Source organism: Tympanuchus pallidicinctus, unplaced genomic scaffold, assembly GCF_026119805.1.
Source record: "Tympanuchus pallidicinctus isolate F22 unplaced genomic scaffold, pur_lepc_1.0 scaffold1, whole genome shotgun sequence".
Lineage (NCBI taxonomy): Eukaryota > Metazoa > Chordata > Aves > Galliformes > Phasianidae > Tympanuchus > Tympanuchus pallidicinctus.
In genome coordinates, this window is record NW_026294618.1 from 80823060 (window position 1) to 80844309 (window position 21250).

The 21250-nt window shown below is 33.7% G+C and overlaps 1 protein-coding gene across 1 annotated transcript in view; it reads right to left on the reverse strand.

Annotated features, from left to right (window-relative positions):
* KIF6 (kinesin family member 6) overlaps positions 1–21250 on the reverse strand; it is a 138051-nt gene that overhangs the window by 114236 nt on the left and 2565 nt on the right. The window contains exons 3-6 of the mRNA XM_052686505.1: positions 20197–20271; positions 13697–13844; positions 10790–10899; positions 1381–1510 (exon numbers count right to left, since the gene is read on the reverse strand). Coding sequence (XP_052542465.1) covers positions 1381–1510; positions 10790–10899; positions 13697–13844; positions 20197–20271 — 463 coding nt within the window. The remainder of the gene's footprint in view (positions 1–1380; positions 1511–10789; positions 10900–13696; positions 13845–20196; positions 20272–21250) is intronic.

A 21250-nucleotide genomic window follows, 5' to 3' on the forward strand; every position in this document is an offset into this window, starting at 1 on the left:
AATTTATCTCTAATTTCTGAAAACACTCACTCCATTAAGTCATATTACAAATTACTCCCTTCACCTTAGGTCAGAAAGGCCGAAGGATAACAAGTGGTAAGCTTTGCAGCATCTAGGGAGAAGCCCCACTCAGAAAACTCTCTGAATTGAAACATATCTGTCACAAAGCAACGATGAGATAACTACCTTAAAAAACCTCTACAATGAAATCCACCTGTATAGTTTTTTTTTTGTTTTTTTTTTTTTTTTTTTTTTTTTTTAAATCACCTTAGCATTTACACAAAGTGTATATTGCTGCAATAAGCAAGAAAATATTCCCTCAGCATGCTAAGGAACATTTTTTTTTTTTTTTACTACCCTAAGTTAAACAGTACTAAAGATAACTTTATTGCATGTAGTTAATAATAGTAAAAGACACTCACATTAGTGAATTTTCTACCAGTGTTATTGACAAGTTTCCAGACTTCTGAAGAAAAAAAAAACAACACATCACAACGCACAGCGCCACTTATAATTTGTATTCAAACACATCTCCATCTGTATCACCATATGAACTAGCAGCCAGCAATAACAGAGAGCTACTTACTTGACCCTATGCTTCAAAATTCTTCCTCCTCACTAGCTTGCTACATATCTCTTTAGTCAGAGAGGAGGGGGGGAAAAAAAAAAACAAAAAAAAAACAAAAAAAACACAAACTCTAGCAGATTCTAAAATGCAATTAGCTGCACTACAGTAAATAAATACTAATGGTACTGTAACATGGATACTGGAACTGATAGAAAACTGATAGAAAACACAACAACGAAAACAGAGCAGCACGATCCCAGGCTACAACAAACAAGGGTTCACTCAAACATGACAGCCATAGATGCAGAAAATCCAGGAAAGAAGCTGCTTATCCTCAGAAGCCCTTACCCATGGAAGGATCTCCAGCAAGACACCCTTACCTTCGCATCCAACCCTTAAGTGATGTCTGGGAAGGGGTGGAGTCTGGATCCACTCCTTCCAGTCATTGCATGCACCTGAGCTTCCCTGAGTTGGCCCTGCCTTTCCACCAGGTGCTCAATCATTGGTTTGAGCCCTCAGTTAGCATTTCCACTACCCACCCATGTTTTATAAATGAAAAAACACATTTTTGTTTTCCTTGTTTTAATTGCAGCATATTATTTAATCAAAGGCCACCGTTCAGAATCACTAAGGAAAACAAAGTGAAAGTTATAATCAAAGAAATGATTTAATTACATTGTGGAAAGACACTTCTAAAGGAAGAATTTCACATTCATTTCTGAGGACTTCCAAAATATGAATCTTTTGAGGAGATGTTTAGAAATGCTATAATTCTTTTGCAGTCAATTAAGATTTGTAGCAGCAGTTCTTACCTCAGCAATCATTCTGTTAGTGTCTCCCAAGAAGAGCAAATTAAGGGCTTCCTCTTCATTGCTTGCTTGCTGAAGAGATAGGTTTTTCAGGTGAATGTTCTGGTCGGGGTCTTCCATTATTGTCACTTTTCTATGTGATAGGAAGAAAGAACAAAGAAATAGAATTACTGTACAGTTAACTTTGTTCTCTATTTTTATTTGGATTGCATTAGAATGTAACATCTAAAAATGCAAAATAATCAAAACACTGAAAATATCAAATGGTGAAGGTAAAGGAAGTATTTTTTTTTTTTTTTAATTTTATACTACCATCTTTTTTTTATTCCTTTATCCAAATGGAAAAAGAAATTATAAAAACTGTGCCTACTAGAGAACACTTCAGAAGTTTTTTTGGTAAGGTAGAATGAAATCTCAAGAATAAGACGTTAGATGAATCATCACAAACAAATAATGAGTAGGGCTTCTGTCTGCTATTGCCAGTTATTAAGCACTAATGAAGCATAAAACATAATTATGATGAAAAAATAGGGATAGAATATTTCAGGACCATCACACCTGTAGCCAACATGATTCTAATAATTTGCATTTTTTCAAGACTATTTCTCTTCTCATTCTTTGAATGCTGCTAATTAAAGATGTTAACGATTCTTTTCTTCATTAAAAGCAAACAAATAAAAATAGGATGTTTTTATTTATTTCCTTTGAAGCTAGAAATTTTGTAAGATGTACCTCTTCAAGCCTTATATTTCAGAAGGTAGTTAAATGGAAATGGCCTTAATCACAAAGATGTGGTAGATACTCTATTCTTGGAGGCATTCAAGGTCAGGCTGGGCTAAGCTTTAAGCACCCTGATCTAGCTGTAGGTGTCCCTGTTCATTGCAGGGGAGTTGAACTATATGACTTTTAAGGGACCCTTCTAACTCAGATGATTCTATGATATAGCAAAACTCCAGGAAAATTACTTACCATCACTGAAACTCTTTCTGAATTACTAAACAGGCTTCTTTACATAAGAAATTTTTCTTTTAATAGAGTAAGTGAAAGTTACACTTAATTAGCTTTACTGAGTACCCGTTAGGGTCTCCTAAGCTAGTGCAGCCTGTAATATCCAAAACACAAGTCAAGTAGTTACATTACTGAATTTGGAAAGCTCACTGAGTTAAGGCCATTCAAAGTGTTAAAAAGTGTAGTAACTGTGTTAAAAGTGCAGTAACTGCTGAGTCAAGGCCTTAATTACTGATGGAACACCTGAGGAAAGGAGTGGGTCAGCCCTAGGCGCACAGGTGAAGGCAATTCAGCTGTGCGATCAGAAGGGGTGGAGCCTGGTTGCACCTCTCTTAGACTCTATTTAAGGGCTGACTACCCTTAGGAAAGGGTGGTGGGTCTGATTGTCTGATTGTCTTTCTTCTTCTTCTCCTCCCTCTCTCTTTCCTGGAGGTTCCTGCTTTGTGGAGTTAGCTCCTTGGAGCTAACTATGAGCCTATCTCTTCAGAGATGGATGAGCAGTCCTTATTCCTTTTGTTGTAACACAATGCTTTTCTATTATGTCAGTTTCTCTATCATCACATCTCTTGCACCACCTTTCCCTTGTGTTGGTCTTTCTGATAGTTACATACGCAAATTATAAGGATGGATGATATGTGTTTTGAGACAACCTGAAGGAAAATAGAACTTCTTGAAGTTTAAAAAGAATTTTTTTCTGTATCAACAGTAAAAACAAGAAACACAAAGATCAAGAAGCCAACAGTTTATGTGTGTGTATTTAAAAATATAAATATGTACATATTTCATGATCCTCGAGGTTAACCACTAGAGGGAGTACAGGGCATGAGGTTTTGTCTGTAGATGTTTATTGCGCATTAATTAATCCAAGCTACCTCAAAAACACAAAGGTTAGATTTTTGGTTTGGTGTTTGTCTATTTTTTTTTCTTCTGACAAAATTTGCAGAAACAAATTACGCAGCCAAGCAGTATTCTGTAGTATTACTCTTAAATATTACAGAAGCTATTTATCCTTTGGTCGAAACGTTGGAGTGGATATATATAAATAATCTGAACATGTTGCAATGCACATACTATTTTCAGAAAGAAAAATACAAGTAAATATAGACAGTTTCTCTAGTAAGCATAACAACTGTTTTTACAAGCATGATTGCTGCCTGTTTAAAGCCCTATATTTTTGTGCTCTAGGATAAAATAGCCCCAATACAGTTATAAAAACCTGCTTACTCAACTGAGAACATAACTCTGAAAGCACAGTTCTGCTCTTGCATATCAATATTTTGATAAAGCTGTGTCTGCTTTAATGCTGTCTGTGCGTGCCTCACATACTAAAGCCCATAGATTTTTTTTAATTAAAATACCATGTCTTGATAAATTTTAAAACTTTCAAACTGTACTGTAAGAATCATCTCCCTCTTTTTATAATACAGGAAAGCAGTGTTGCTTTAATATGAACATTTGGCATAGTTCTAGAACTTCTAATCATACTACATAGTTTGTCTAATAATTTCCAAACAACAAAGATATTAGCTTGAACAAAAAGCCTTGGAAGATTATTAAAATAAAAAGAAGACAGTAGGAACATCCCAAACCATTGACAACTTCCTATACAATAGCCTTACAGCTATTAGGAGGAAGTACAAATTCTTACATCTTAAGAAGCATCTGTTAAAACTGTCTCAAAATGACAAGTTCCAAAATAACAATAAAACGATTTATTTTATTGCACTATAAAATTACTGTATAATATGATGACAGCATTTTATATAGCTTCCTGTAAATTAATGCAGTGTTTAAATTTCATAGTCTTAACTTGGATCTTGCAGGAACAGCTCTGTTAAGTTTTCCATTATGACTGAAAGAAGGCAAAGAAAAGGTTTTGTTTTCTTTATAAACAAAGAATTTTTTCCATTTGGTCTAATGGATGGGAATCTGTAACAGATTAGGAAACCTGTAGGATGGTGTATGGGTAACTGCTGAGTCATGGCCTGAACCTCTGATCACCTGAGGCTAGCAAAGAGTCAGCCATGTGAGCACAGGTGAAGGCAATTCACCTGCGCTGCTGGAAGGGGTGGAGCCTGGCTGCATCTCTCCTAGACCCTTTTAAGAGCTGGATACCAGTGGGAAAAGATCTCTTCTGGAGATCCCTCCTCTGGAGTTTTGTAGCAAGCCCAGGACGTGGGTAAGTATTCTATCTATTCTCTATTTGTTATTATAATCTACTTAGCCAAGCTCTCTAGTTTATTTTGTAATTATAACATCTTTATATTCATTGATTATACAGATGTGAGCAGCATTTTTTATGCCTTTATTAACTCAGGCTATTTCCTACATCTGCTGACCTGCCATAATGCAGGAGAGTCTTACATGAGGAATACTTTCCTCTATGAAATTCATGTTACTTGTAAATATTGATGTTAAAGTTTATTTTGGTTTGTTGATAGCATCTCACCAATTTGTTTAACAAAAAAAATTGGAAAGTTCTGGAAAACAAATGATAACTTTAAAAATACATTTATATGTGTTTACATTTATATATGTTAATATGTTTATATCTGTCTTTGGGGCTTAAAACTGAAGATATCTAAGATAAGATAATATCAAAAACTTGATAAACATCTAAAAATAATGAACCACAATGACATAAGTTATATATGAGGTTATATAACATTTACGACTATAATTAGCAGAATACAGTGATACTACCTCAGCATGAGAATGAGACTGTGCAGGTAATAATAAATGTAGTAGCTCAAGAGGCCAGAAGGGAGAACTTTCCCCACACAGGATCAACTCCGCTCTGTGCACCGTGTCATGAGAAAATAAATTCTGGTTCATTCAATGCTCCATGAACTCAGTGCACCTCAAATAGAAAGGGACAAACTCACTGCCTACATTCCTCTCCTTATTCTATCTTATTTAAGCAGTTATCTTATTATGCTATTTGTTGTCAGGTCTTTCTTACTGAGATGCAGAAAGCACTCTGCACCTCCTCCTTCTCACCTTGCCTTGGCCCAGTCCAGAATGAGTTAAAACTGAGACATGAGATTAATAGTTCACGCATGAATGAAATAGAACATTTGAAATTAATGGAAACTGTAATAATATAATTCATAATAAAATATTTGTTGAATACTGAAGTGTTTCATTTAAAAGTAAAGTCTGAACCAGGACAGCATTAATCTGAATTGATTTAATTTGCCCTACAGAGGATGTAGATAAATCACTTCAGAAAGCTTTCATTGACGTCTTCCTAACATATTTGTTTTGAGATCATTCAAACATAATGTCATATTCATACAGGCATAATTACATACATGTAATGTGAATGGACATTATTTTACACATTTAAAATAAAATATTTTTAAATTCTAATGAGCATAATCTTTGAGGAACTGAGAGTGGCTGTCTGCTATCTCTCCATTCATAAACAAAGGGGAAGGGCTGACGCTTCAATCTAGAGTTTATAGGCAAGGAACAGGTTAATTTGCATCAAAAAGGAGATTAGTGGAAATTATCAATTTCACTTGTACATAGAAAACTGTGTCTTGAGCCTTTATGATTTTGTGTGGTGCTGGGTGTTTTTTTCTGTTGAGTAACAGTATGAGAGATTGTCATATTTGCTGTTTCGGCTTTACTTGTCAGTAGTTTAGTAACTCTGTAGGCCCTTGGAGGCAGGTGAAGAAATAGAAGAATAGAAATTATTTGAAGTTGTTGTTTAATATGGTAATTTAGAGTAAGTGAAAATATCTTATACTGACTTCATGAACCATGACAGTTCTGCATGTTACTAATATGTAATGTCATCATTGGTAATTGAATAATTTAATTGGTTAATAGCTTAAAATCTTTTCTGTTTTGTGGAATTCTCTGAAATTAATATGTAGTTAAAAAAAAACAAAACAAAACAAAAACTTTCATCTTTCTGAAGTATAAGCTAGGAATGGATTCTCAGAGGATTCAATACAAACTAACCAGTTTTGTTTGCTTGCTGTAGTTTTTTGAGTTAACCTAAAGCATACTAAGTTGTATTTCTGTATCAAAGGTGATTTTTAAAGCATATTGACCCACAAATGGGGAAACACTTCTGCTGGCTGACAGGTCAGATTAACTGCTGTCTGTTCTCCTTGTGAAGCAGTTCCTCAGCTACTGACTCACAGACCCTTATTTTAAGATAAGCCAGCATTAATTTGTCTTCACATGCATGAGTGTCACCTGCCATAATTTGGACAGTTAAAAGTGGCAAATTTTTAAATTTTTTGTAAGATTTAGTCTATGATTTACAATTCAACAATCTCAGCATTTACGTTTGTTTTATTATTTAGTGTTAGGAAAATTTCAAGTTCTTAATAAATAATACAATCCATTGGTATAAGTTCTTCCTAACTGGTTTATAACTGAAGATAAATTGATTTGATTCAGTATCATAGAGCTACGCAAATCAGACTGTGTAATGGGAAACCTGTTAGAAGACAAAGCCTCTTGCAAAACCTTGGAGCAAAAGAGCTTCAGAAAAACTCCTAATTTGAACAGTCCTGCAAATCATTTATCATAGAAACAGGAGATGGCAGTCAGAATTCGAATACTCATTCATTGCCTATATTCTACAATAGTTTCATGCCTTTCATATACTTGAAAACAATTTTAGTTTTTATTTCCTTGTATAAGCATGGAATGGAATTATTGATATTAAATAAAACTTTTACATTCTAATAATTGAACTGAAGGTGCATCTGAATAAACATCTGAATAAACTTCAGCTACAGTGTCACAGAACTTAAAAAAAAAAAAATCCAGCTTTCTACAACAAAAGTAAGTTATGCTTGCAAACTAAGGAATACTGCATATTAGGCATTAGGGTATTTCAAAAGGTAATTTTTATGGACTACATGTAAAATCATAATAACTAAACATTTAGAAAACTTTTTTTCCTGTTAAACTAAATTTACTGGGGTTTAAAACTCATATTTGTTTATGTACCTACTAGAAACATGATTGCATTAGATCTTGTTAATGAGCTTCACATATTCAGTATGTTCTTCTTGTAAACATAGAATATTGTTACAGTGCAACTCATGAAAATGTTTGTGTTGTAAAGACTTAGCTCTTTCCAAAAATACAAGCTTGCTATATATAGTGAATATTGTACATTTAAATTAGACTGAATCCAAAGTTTACATGGTTCCAAGGAAGAGTAAGAAGCAAAAAGAAAGCATCTTTTCAGTGGAAAAACATAAATGGACATGAATAGTTGGGATGCATATCTACATATGTGTAAGTAATGACATAGAAGAACATGCAGTCTATATTCACCCATTTGTCAGAATCTATTTCCAAAAAAAAATTGAGATTTTTTTTTTTTTAATGAAAGCCTTGTCTCATCTTGAATTGCAGATGAATTTAGAATTCCAGAACTAATCATGCAATCTTTAGATACAATGGGCAATTCAAAATTTTTTGTCATTCAACTCTACCTTAAAAATCAATACTGTTTTCATGCCCTGGTTTTCAAATATTATCAATGACTCTGTTATGAAAATATTTTAACTTTTATTGCACAAATATCATCACTGTGTTTATACCTTTCATTAAATTGATAAATAATATAACCATTAACACAGAGCTTCGTAGGCAGAATTATCTACTTCTGAAGCAAATTACATCAATCCCATCTTTGCAAGAATGTAGATAACAAGAATAACAAGAACATTCCAAAACAATCTGCATACCTACTAAACTAACTAATCTTTTGTTTCCTTCTCTAAAATAATATAATTCTTCAATATTTTTCTTGTCTACTGTACATAGTTGGGAGAATATCAGCACAGGTTGCTAATATTTATAAAGCTACAGAAAAACAGCATTTGGCTTTTCATTGTTCTTAAAAGCCTGATGATCCACGGTGGAATTGAAAGCAGTGATGTTAAACAACTTCCTGTTAAAGTAAAATAAGCAATAAGGTTTTAAAAAAAATATTGCTATGAAAATGTGCTTTCAAAGAAACCCGAGTAAATTATATTCTTTTGTACTTTGCTTACCACCAGTACAACCCTAAAATGTTTTAAATACATAAAATTCTCATTAAAAAATGAAATATGTATCAGGTAATAAACACTTCATATATTTTAAAGTCTCTGTAACTGCTATTTACTTTGCCATTTGCAAGAATATGTCCAAGCAACTAAAATATAACTGATCATGTAGTTACGCTTTATGCAATTTCTCTCTCATTTTAGTTCAGGCCATTACAATTTATTTCTAAAAGTTTAACCCCTGAATATCTTAAAAATAAACAAATGTCTTATTAACTGAATAATTTTACACGATCTTAAATATAAGTGATGAAGGTGTATATTTATTGCAGAATATATACTTTTTGACAACTGAGGTACTGAAATTGTAATAGCCATATATTAGGTCACACTGAAAGCAATACCTCCTATTTATTTCCAGGGAAGCTAAAAACAATACAAAGAGCAGAATAGCACTATTTGATAGAATAGCTTCTCAGCTGCAAAACACTTTTTCAATATAGTCATCACTGTTAGCTATGCATTTTTACTGGCAATGAATAAGAGCCTGCATGCCATGCTCATAAAATTTAGCACTTGATGGAGATGACCCACTTTCATAGCTGCTATGATGACAGTGTTGTTAGGAAAATGTTGTTCAGCCCAAACAGATAGAAGTGAGAAAGTACCAAACCTGGACTATACAGTGGTTGTGGTAGGACAGCCTAGCCAATACTAGCCATGTGTCCATGGTATTCAGATTTGCTTGCAGCCTGGCATTGTTGTGTTGCAAGATAAAGGTTTTCTTTTTCTCTGGCCTGATTTTAAAAGTTTGAATCTTCAGCTTAGTCAGAATCATGATGCAGCTGTCAGAGTTGATGGTTTGTCTGACTTCCAGGAAATCAAAGAGGGTAACCCTTCTTACATCCCAAAAGATAGCATGCATCATTTATTTTAGCAGTTGAGGACTGTGTATCAAACTTTTTATTCAATGGATAATTTGGGTATTACCACTCCATGGACTGTTGTTTTGACTCTAGCTCATAGTGGTGACACCATGTGTCATCACTAATGATGATACAATCCAGGTATCTGGATACCTGGTAACAGTCACTTTCAGCCTCATTTTGGTTCAATAGCTCCTGATACACATACGTTGTTCTTTCTGTTCCTATGTGAGTGTTCATGGGACCCACTTGGCACAAAATTTGCAATCTTCCAACTTTGCACTGAAGCTGATATTCAACTCCACATGCAGTTCCCTGGTCATAACCTGCTGATTTGTGTGGATAAGCTGATTGAGACACTCTTCATTTTGTGGTGTGACAGCTGTGCATGGCCAATCTGGAATGTGGCTTGTCTTTCATGTCACTGCTGCTGATGCTCACCACCCATAACCTCACTGTGCTTAACATCAATAAGCTTTCAGTGTCAATGAATGCCAATGGGTGTCATTTTTCCTGCACTGAGAAATTCAGTGACACATCTGTTTCATACACACTTCCATGTTGTTTTTTCAGACTACCTTACTGCTGTTTATCTGTCACAAAATGGAATATTAGCCAACGTAATAAAACAGGAGGCATGATTTTCAGAACAGCTGTCGTACATTCATGATAAAACAAACAAACAAAACAAAAAAAAAAAAACCAAAAAACCAGCAACAGTATTTTATTAATGTTTCATTAAGAAATGGAGTTCTTCATTATTTTATATGTGAAGTGAAGCTGGGAGACCAATCTGCAGTCCAGTCTCATATGCTGAATTTGTTGGCTTCTTTCTTCTCTCTAGACAACTTTGTCTTACAAAGGCTGATCGTAAAGGATTTTGTAGTTACAGTTCCTGGTTAGCACATGCTGTGTAGAAAGCTTAACATATATTTTATAATAATTCTTATAGTAATTCTAGAATTATATGTAGTAATTCCAGAACGTATTTTTGGGGAAAAAATATTAAAAATGAGTTCGTTACAAGTGTAATTATCTATTTTGACAGAAAATTCAATTATATTCTGATATTAGTCCATTGGCAGTTCTTGGTGCACTTTATCAGCAGTGATGAAATTGCTATTTACACATTTCTGCTGTCATGCTGAGTGAGAAGGTTTATGGTTTCCAGACTCACTTTTAACTATTTATCATTTGTTATTTTAAGAGCAACGTAAGCCATAAACTCTTCTTTCAGGAGGAATGTAGAGATTTTCAAAAACTTAGGTTTTGAATTTCCTGTTAAGTGCAAGGTCTTTAACCTTGCTGGACTTAATTTCTGTGACCTACATGCCTTTTTTTTGGTAACTATCCTTGTCCAAGTATTAGTAAATGCTAGGATCACATATACGTGGTATCTGACAGTGATTTTTGTTTTGCTTGTCTATTATATGTATTTTTGTCACTTACGGCAAATCTTCTAATCTGGAAGCTTCATGTCTTGGGTCCAACAGATCATAACCACATTCATTGTAGATTTCTAAGTAAGAAACATGAGTTGTATAGACTTTGCTGTTGTCCTAAAAAATAAGCAAACAAAAAATAATAAAACAACAAATAAACAGTTGGGCAAAGGAAGAGCTATAAACACAAGTGAAAGCTAGGCCAGAGGAAAGACTTATCACTACAACTTCTAAGTTGTTTTCTGATTCTGTTTCTTTTTCTTCTCCTGGGTATTGTTTATATTCTCATTTAGGGATATTTAGATATTTTCTGAGACACCACATGCATGAAATCTAAAGTAGAAAAAGGAAGAAGTTTAAAAAAAATATATATGAAAATAGAAGTACCCTGAACTCCAATATGCCCATTAGAAGAAAGTTGAGTTTTTTTTTTCTTTTTGTATTTAGATAGAAAGAGAGAAAACACATCTTTTTCTCTTTTTGCTTTTGCACCCTATGCTTGCAGAAGCACAACTGTTTGCTCATATCACTGCTACAGAGGACAAAATAAAATTTACTTTAAATATAATAAACAATCATCAGAGTTCAGATCTCTTCACTTTATCCACTTATTTCTTTCCATAAAAATGAAGTTATTTTACAGTATTTGCTTTAATAAGTAAAACACACAAGTACATACTTATAGAAAAAGGTTTTTTAAATCTGGAATGCTGTTGGCTGGTTACTGATGTTCAGAGTTCCCTTGTATTAGACAAAAATAAGACATATTACTTATGCCATCTTTCCAACCTGTAGGCTGAAGGTCAGCTAGAAGACTAAATATAGAATTCTTTCAAACGTGAAATTCAGAATAACTAACTTAAAAATTCACTTTGCTATTCAACTAGGCTTTTTTTTTTCCCCTGTTCTGGTAGTATATTAGTTGGGAATTGTCTTTTAGTTATTAGAAAAATTAATATAAATGGATAATAAGAAATATTTTAGGGGAGGTTTAAGACTAGTTTTCTTATTAATCATTTGCATTTATTTGATTTTGTTTCATTGCTCTTAACTGTTGAGACTTTAGAGTATGCTTGTAGTATTTTAAATATCATTATTACCTTCTGTCAAACATTGTTTGTTGCCCTGTTTTCTGTATATAGAATAAATGAAGAAGTTGTGAAATTAAGTTTCACTTGTTCTGGATTTACGGTGCCGCAGAAATGACTTAAAGCTAAGTTGCGGTCAAGTTACACCTCCAATATTTTCCTTCAGCTAAGTACAATGGCTTTCTCTGCACAGGAGATGCGATGGATTTTTTTTGTTCTAAGAAGAGTACAGGATTTCAAATTCAGTGGGTTGCAGTGGTCTCTAAATTGGCTTAAAGAATTTGTAAGTGCAACAATGACACTCTTTTGTAGGAGATTTTGATTTGTGTAATCATAAAACTGTTTTGAGCGTACTTAGTTTCCCTTCTAAGTTCTTCAGGGCTAGAACTAGAGATGTTGAAATGGAGCATTAATAACATTCATTTTACTTTATGGATTCACCAAAAAGTAAGTTCATAGCTCCTAGATTTGGCTTGATTACCACACTAGAGTTGTGTGTTTTACCTTAACGGCTGTGTCAAATTCAGTAATCTCACAACAGTTTCACAGAGTTGACGGTGGTAGGAAAATCTTCTATGGAGTATTAAAAACAATTAAAAGAAAAGAAATAACTGGGTGAGGACTATAAATGTCAGAAATATTGTAAGACGAGGAAAAAAGTAGCAGAGAATGAAATATAAATATTTCTTAGTACTGTTGAAATTTTTTGGTGAAGCCAAACCCATATTTACACAGGTGGAATGACTATTTCTCCACTAGAAATTGACAGTTCTAGCATAAAACACATGCAAAATTAGTTTTCAGAGTATAATTCATTACTTTTGAAAGGATTTTTCTAGCCACTATTAGCTTGTCTTTAGGTTCTGACTCTGTTTTAAAAACAGACCAAAGGATTTTTTTGTCTTTTTAATAAGAGTACATTAGGAAAAATAAATAACAGCAATAATAATAATAATAAATATTAATAACATTTTTACTATTTGCATAATTTGTTCATAAGTTATACATATGTAATTATATTAAAAAATGAGCCTAACATATGACCACTTTCAATTCAATTATGCTGAGTGAATCAGACTTTTATTAGTAATATCACCTACACATAAAAATTTTCCATATAAGTATGTAATTGGAGTTAAAAAGAAAAGGGCAGAAAAGAAGAATACACATACTTATTCTCTTTCAAATCCTGCACTACTGACTTGAAAATTATTACTTTCATAATAATTTAGCTATCTGTCAGTATTATAGTTAATAGATAATTGCATCAAATATGAACATGCAATTGTGCTGAGTTAATAGCTGAGTATTTTAAGTGTACTGTTTTTTTGAGTATCAATCAAGCACAAAGAAACTATATAACTTATGATGAGTGAAAAAAATGGTCCTTATTTAATGCAATATTTTTGGTTTATCATTGCATAGAAGTCAAAGCTATTTTTGCAGGATGCGCATGTGATGCAATACATGCAATGAAAAAAAAGGGTAAAGCAGTGAAGACAAGCACAACTGCTTATGTGATCTGAATGTATATAATAGAATCCAGTGAAAAAATAGCATGGTTTAAAAAAAAACAAACCAACACCCTTTCACATCCATTGTCTCATTCTAAAGGCAGGTAACCAACAGTAAGCAGCTCATTATTGTGTGATATTTCATGAAAAGTTACATGTTTTCTTAAACATTACTGAATTACTAATTTTAGGGCTTCTTACTGTTACTTTATGACAGTATTATAAAAACAGTCCTTCAAAATATAGCTAAATATTTTTACACCAGTCATTTAAAAAAGAAAACCAACAAATGCAGAAAACAATCTCCCATACCTTCTGCAATTGATCAAAAATGTAAGAGAGGGTCCTGGGAATGATGCCTCTGTCACTGTAACGTTCAGCTCCTCCTGTGATCGTAAATGTTTTGCCACTGCCTGTTTGGCCGTATGCAAAGATAGTACCATTATATCCTGCCAAAGCACTATAGAAAAATTTTTTAAAAAATTAATATATAGAGCATATTCTTTATGATAAGCTTTTTATAAAACCAAAACAAGGTTAACAGTAATTCTTAAATACACAGCAGCTGTCTTCAATTCAACATATTTATTTCAGGTTCAATAGAATTTACACAGTCTGAAATGCCATTCAGACGTGATCATCTTTTTTCACACCTCACATTTGCTGAAGTACCTAACAAAAACCTATCCAAAATGTTTTTCTCTGTAAATCATCAGACTCTCAGTATTCATCTGATTTCCATTAAACAGCAGAACAGAAGATAGGCTGTACACTAGTAGGATGAACAGTAGTTCAGCTGCACACTCAGCAGGATATATGTAGGATTAGACTACAGCGGATGTGATTTTCATCAGCCATGGCTGATGAGGTGATATATTTGACATTATGACACAACATATTTGATCCTGACTTTTAGTCCTGATTTTGTTTTAGAAGAGTGGGGTTTTAACGCAAAGAAAGAAAAAGGTACTCCCAAATTGTGGTAATCTAGGTTCCACCAATGAGAAGTTGGTGCAATTTGACAGAATAATTCAGCAGTTATTTTCTTTTTAACAGCTAGTGAAGTTTCTTGTCCTGTTTTAAGGAGAGGCTTGTATTTTTACCAAGACACATTCGATGAGCTGATATCTGAAATATAAATGTAAATTTTCATTTTTCCCTTGATATTAAAAGTAAAACTTTAGGTACATTGATTTTAAAATATCAATTGATATTCATAGTTGATAAGTATTTGTTTCCAGCTCTGTCTCAGAAGGCAAAAATCTGTCTCCATGTTTCTAGATCAATTTCTTGTTGATTGTTGTAAACTGCCTTGAAATGTATTTTAAGTGCTCTAACATCCTGTACTGCACTCTGGCTAACTATAAACAGTGAGGTAAAAATGATAGAGGACATAATTATTTTGAATTTTCATTTGTCTGAAAACAAACAAAAATTGAGTAAATAATTTGTAACTCTTTGAAATCTGTTACTGACTGTGATATTCACATGGCCAGCCAAACCAGAAGTGGCAACAGTCTACATGATAAAGAAATCAGATTAAGGAGGGCCAGTTTTTCTCTTTCTTCTCAGTAGCCAACATTGCAAAAAGTTTCCCTCCACTTGAAATTTTTCTACCAAAATTCCAGTATCCTGACAAAATATATGAAGAAAGTACAAAGAATGTATATGAATAATAAAAAATGCTGACAAGACATAAAATAATCAAGAAGGAATTACTTTCATGATGAAACGCATCAGAAGTACAATCTACTCTGGATTTGGTTTACTATGCTTAAAGATCCACTCCTTTTGTATAAGCAGAAAGAAATGATAAATTATTCTTGTGCATTTTGTTTATAAATAAAAAGGGGCAAACAACCCTTGCATAAGATAAAAAGAACCACATATAGATAACTGCTAGTCTGGCGCCACAAGAGATGCAATGGTTCTCCAAATTATTAAAGGCTTGAGCAGATGCCAAATTGCTTATTTTAATCCATTACAGTAGGATGACAGAGAAAAAAACAGAAACATGTTAAAAGGAACTACAATCAACATCTGCTCCCAAAGACCAAAACACCCACAAGACAGAGTGTATATAGATATATTTTAGATTCCAGATGTTAAAAATCAAAACATTCATTATTAGGAAACACCTCATTCATTTATCTTAGGAATTTATAATGCCTACCACCACTATATCTGAATGCTGAATACAGTAATTATCTGTCAGAAGGTAAGGGTATCAAAGTAAGTTTGCAGATGGCAGGTTCAAAACAAGCAAGAGGAAATGATTCTTCATGCAAAATGGTGTTAAGCTATCAAATTCCTTGCAGTGGATGTTGTGGACGCTAAAAGATCACGCAGGCATCAGCAGAGACTAAATTAATTCCTGAAAATGTTCTCTGATGATAAGAAATTAATTTTCTATCAGAAAGTCCCTAAACTACAACTAACCGGGAGCTAACAGAATACTAGGTGAAGGTAGATTTCCATGTTTGACTTTTTTCCCTAAGCACTGACTGTTAGTCACCCAATAAAAGAGAAAATTAGAATTGTTGTAACACCGTACCTGCAACGGTGGTGGTTTAGAGATGTAAGAAAAAGCAGCTATTTTAAAGAGCATTTCTATTTTGTGTTGGACTAGATTATGTGATTGTAAAGAAGACAAGATTCAGGGCTTCAATAAAATATTTTTATATTAAGAGAAGACCTTGTCTCTTCCCTGATTATGTTACTAAGCAAAATCTGTCAGAAAAACTGTATCAATTATCAGCTACAGCACTTTCTAGAATGGATACATCTACAAATGTAGTTAAAAGGGAGCAAGGACATTTTGTTATTTTCCCTCAAATATTCTTACTTTTCTTACTTACAGTTAACTTGCATTTTCTAATTTACTCATAATTAGTGGCAATTAAAAACAAAAAAGTGTAGTAAAAAACTAATATTTCATTAAAAACAGCAATGTAGACTCTTATTTAAGTAAATGACTGCTGCAGAGCTGCATACTAACAATTGCTGTTACTCAAGAGACTTACTTCATGGTGGGAAGACACAACATTCCTAAACAAAAATGTGATACAAAAGTCTAACTCACACAAGTAATTATGCTTAAATTCATTGATCCATTGTGTTTACAACTTGTTAACATTCCTCAAGTGAGAAATTTCTCAAGTGTAAGCTAGAAAATTTATGATTAGTTGCTATAGTTCAAAATACCATTCAGTACTTTGTTCTTGAGTATCTGAGATGACTCAAAGTGGTATAAAACTCAGTGATATTAGACAGAGGTTGAAAGCAGGCTGAGGTTGTTTTGTTGTGGTCTGGATACATTTTGTTTTAATTTACCATGATTTTTTTTTTTCTATTTAAAGTTTATGAACGCAGAACTTTTCATTTGTTTCTATGCTTCTTGTTAATGAGACCGAAGGATAGTTTGTGCCTAAGTATAACAGCTGCTTCCCTCTGCAGCCTGGAGAAGGCTCTAAGGAGACCTTATGTTAGCCTTCCAGTACTTGAAGGGGGACTTTTTATAAGGTCATGTAGCAACAGGATGAGGGGAAATAGTTTTAAACTTCAAGAGGGTAGACTTAGACTCGATATTAGGAAGAAATTCATTACTGTGAGGGTGATGAGACACTGCAACAGGCTGCCCAGAGAGGTTCTGGATGCCCCCTCCTTGGAAGCAATCAAAACAAAGCTGGAAGGGACTTTAAGCAACCTGGTCTGTAGCAGGGGGGCTGGAACTAGATGATCTTAAAGATCCCTTGCAGCCCAAACCACTCTATGATTCTGTGATAAGCTTTGTTCAATCGAACAAAAAGTTTCCATCAAACTATATTAACTTCAAATATATAAATAAAAATAAATTCTAAAATGAGTTCTGTGTTCAGATTTGGATTTCCCAATTCAAGAAGGATTCTAGAAAGAAATGAGAGTGATTCTAACAAAAGCAATTTGGTTCAAGCTAGAGAACATTAATACATGGATAAGCAAAAGGAGTTGTTTTCTGACAGCCTGGAGATGAGGAGGCTATACATGTGTGTAGTTGTCACTTTCTGTTACAGAATGGATTGTTCCAAGAAGGAATGGGATAAAAGGCAGTTGTTGCAAGATGCAAAGGAAGTTCAAAATATGATGAAAGTGTTCTTCACAATGAGAGCAGGTAAGTCCTGGAACTGATGCACAATGAGTTGTGGGATTCCCATCTTTGGTTTATTTTCAAAGCTTTACTATGCTTGAGCAAACTCTGAAGCTATCCCTGTTTTGTTCAGAAGGTTGGACCTAATGACTTACAGAGACGCCTTCCAATCTGTTTATTCTATGATTTTAAGAGAGAATTTTTTAGCAGTAGACATAATTTGCACACACACACACAAAAGATCAACAGAGAAATGTATTTGTAAAAAAAAAAAATCTTTACCATTCCTTGAAAACATGCTAAATGTTTACACGATGTAAACATAGTGTTTTATAGATACCAGTACAATCGTCTTTCTCAGGAAAGTCAGAACACTCTGACTCCATTTTTGTTACTCTGAGCTTCAATTAATAATGAAAAAGATCTCAAGAAATAGAGTGACCTTATTATCAAGCTTTTGACATCAGCAGATATTAAAGACAAATACAGGAATCTCATCTTGATAGCTGCTGGATGAAGTCAGTCCAGAGTCAGAAGCCATTGCAGCAAAACTGAATAATGTAAATAAATAAAAAATGTTTAAATGCTTAAATCAAAAAGGCTGTACTAAATAAGGCCTAAATTCTTTGAGTGTCTATTTGTAGATTAAAGTAATGGCTGGGAATCAGAAACAAATTTTGCTTTTACTTTGCTTTCACTAGTTTATTTCATATTGTTATTTTAATTAGAGCTCTGAAGCTTCATTTTAAATGACTAGTAATGTGAAGATGGGTGTTCTTAGCTATGAAAATACTGGATTACTGAAGTATAAGGTAACTCATGAGTCACAGCTTGAACCACTGATTGAGCACCTGAGTAAAGGACCTGGTCAGCCCTGGGAGCACAGGTGAAGGCAATTCAACTGCATGACAGGAAAGGGTGGAGCCTGGCTGCACCTCTGTTAGATCCCACTTAAGGGCTGACTGCCACTAACAAAGGATCTCTTCTTGGAGATCCCTCCTTGGTGAAGCTTTCCCCTGCAAACCTAGAAACTTCTGATACGGGTGAGCAATCTTCTTCTCCTTCCTTTGTAGCACCTCTCTAGTGCCTCAGTCCTTACATCATTGTTACAACCTCTGTTGTAATGCCTTTTCCATTGTACTGATCTGTCCAATTGCTACACGAGGAAAGTGGAAAATATCTTGATCTTTAGATCTTGTAAGCAATCTCCTTATCTTAGTTCTTGCTGACTTGAAATGTTTTACCAAAGTCTTTCTTTTTCCTTTTTGCAATCTTAGAAAACAGTGGCTCACGGTCATTTTATAAGACTAACAAAGAAATATGTAAATAAATCAGTACAATCTTGGTAAAAACAGTCCCCAGACATAATACTTCTGATGAAAAAAAGAAAACTTAATTTACAGGATCTGGAAAAGCACTTCTTAGGGAGAATGTGTCTTTACACATAGTATTTAGGTATCTTCTCTCATTTGGTGATCAGATTAAAGTTCCTTTTAGTTAAACAAAGTATCTCAGCATGACGTTTCTTCTTTATGCTTTGGCAGATTTATGGAACAAATCTAATTTGGTAATGTCTCATATTTCAAAAATAACATTGATGTCCAAATGTGCACGTTATTGTTTCTGAGAGCTTAGTGTAAGTTTCCACTGAAATTTCAAAGAAGTTTTCCTAAAAAGGCAAGCTGAAATATAATTTCCTATTTTGACTGAAATTCTCAAATACATTTAAAATTTCACCAAAAGCACTGCAGAAGATAAGTATCACAAAAATAGTATGAGTGACATCTATCAAACTGTAACCTATAATAAGCAGTATTCTTGAACAATTCTGAACTTAAATTTAAGTCAAAATGAACATGACTAATAGCTGTTTGAGATGAAAGCTTAATGAAGTTTTCATTTTTTATTAAATTACAAAATCTATAGCTGTTCCTTCTCCCATTTCTCAAATTAGGGGATATAGTAAACTACACTGTTTCAAGCTGACATCCAAAAAGTAGATGTCTTTTTACTGTATATAAACTCTACAGGTCTCTTTTTTTTTCTACATAAGTCACTCACATTAGCAATAATTCAGTTGTGAAGAACCTTTACCTGCAGGTTAGCTAAACTGCTATTTCTCACACTTGCATCACAAATGTCCATGTCAGAATAAAAAATTGGTCACATAAGCCTGCCTTTAAATTAGTAAACAATGACAATATTCCACAAAAACAAAGTCTGATGCTTACACCTTACTAAAAGTCCAGAAAAACAAAAACAGAACTAGTAAATAAAAAATAAAAAGATATTTTTGTTTATCATTTTTGTGCTGAACTCCAGAAGTCGTCTTCCAATCTTAACCACTCAATGATTCTGTGATTCATGAAACTGTATAGAAAATACTTTTCTAATGCAATGAAGTGAGCTTATATTATAGGTAAAAAGATAACTATACATGGATTTCTATTTCTATGCAACAAAAAAATACTACTGTATCAGTGTAGTTGCATCGTTAACTCCTAAAACTTTACCATAAATAGAATTCTCAGGGGATTGTTTTATATCTCCCAGATTCAGATATGTCAGTATTCAGAAAATCAAAACATCAATGCACTTTTACTATGAGACAAACACTTGGCAGCTCTCCTCCAACTAATACAACAAAATCTATTTTTGATCCTAATTACTCTCAAGAACAACGTACCATTCTGCCACTGGTTTGGCAATGCTGTCAAAAACCACATCTTGCTTCACCTCTTGATCAAAAATTTTCTGAAATCTGAAAATATTAAGCAAAGAATAATTGCTCAGATTCTTAAAACACTACTTGATTCATACTTGTGTTTATAGTAGTTGATGTTTACATCATTAGGCTTACATAACTTAGTACAATGTTTTCCCTGTAGTCTTATTCACAGCATCTGTTGTACTATTGCATATAAATAGTCTGCTAAACACAGAGCTGCATTGATGGGATCTTCACAATAAATTCCTCTGATAAAATGATGTGGCTTAGAGAAAGATAATCCTCATTTTAGATCTACTGAGAGAGTCAGCGTTTGTAACTGGCACCACACTGGAATCTGGATAAATAGGTTACACCATAACTAAATACTGTGTCTTACCAATATATTTTTCCTTTTTTTTTTTTTTTTTAAATAACCAGTTCCTTCATTCTGTTGCACACATACAGTAATCATTAAAGGAAAATGTTTAACTAAATCTTTCCTATGTAAAGCAACTGCAGTTTTCGTAGAGAATTATATATCTTTGAAGTTGGAAGGGACCACCTACTACAATTCCCCTACTCAAGGAAGAGTCAACTGAAGTAGGGTTCTGTCCTATCAAGTTGGATTATTTGCATATAGGGAGAATAAACAGCTGCTTTGGACTGTTCTTTCTGTAAAGAGTCCTAGCACTCTGAACCTCTCCTAATATGTCAGATATCCCAGTCTCTTTACGGGAGCCCAGAACTGGACACAGTGTTCCAGGTAATTTTCTGAAAACCTGGTTTCTAGCCAATCACAATCCTGTACTGGTGCATGTGTTTCTACCTCTCTAGGAGCTGGATTTGACATTTCACAATGTTGAACTTTAAGATTTCTACTGGCTTTTTCTCCAGATTCTCTGAGCAGCAGGACAACCATCTGGTATGTCAACCACCCATTTGCAGATAACACAGAACTGAATATTTGCTGAATATGAACTTGGTCCCATCATCCAGGATACTAATTAAGTTGTTCTATAGAACTGGATTC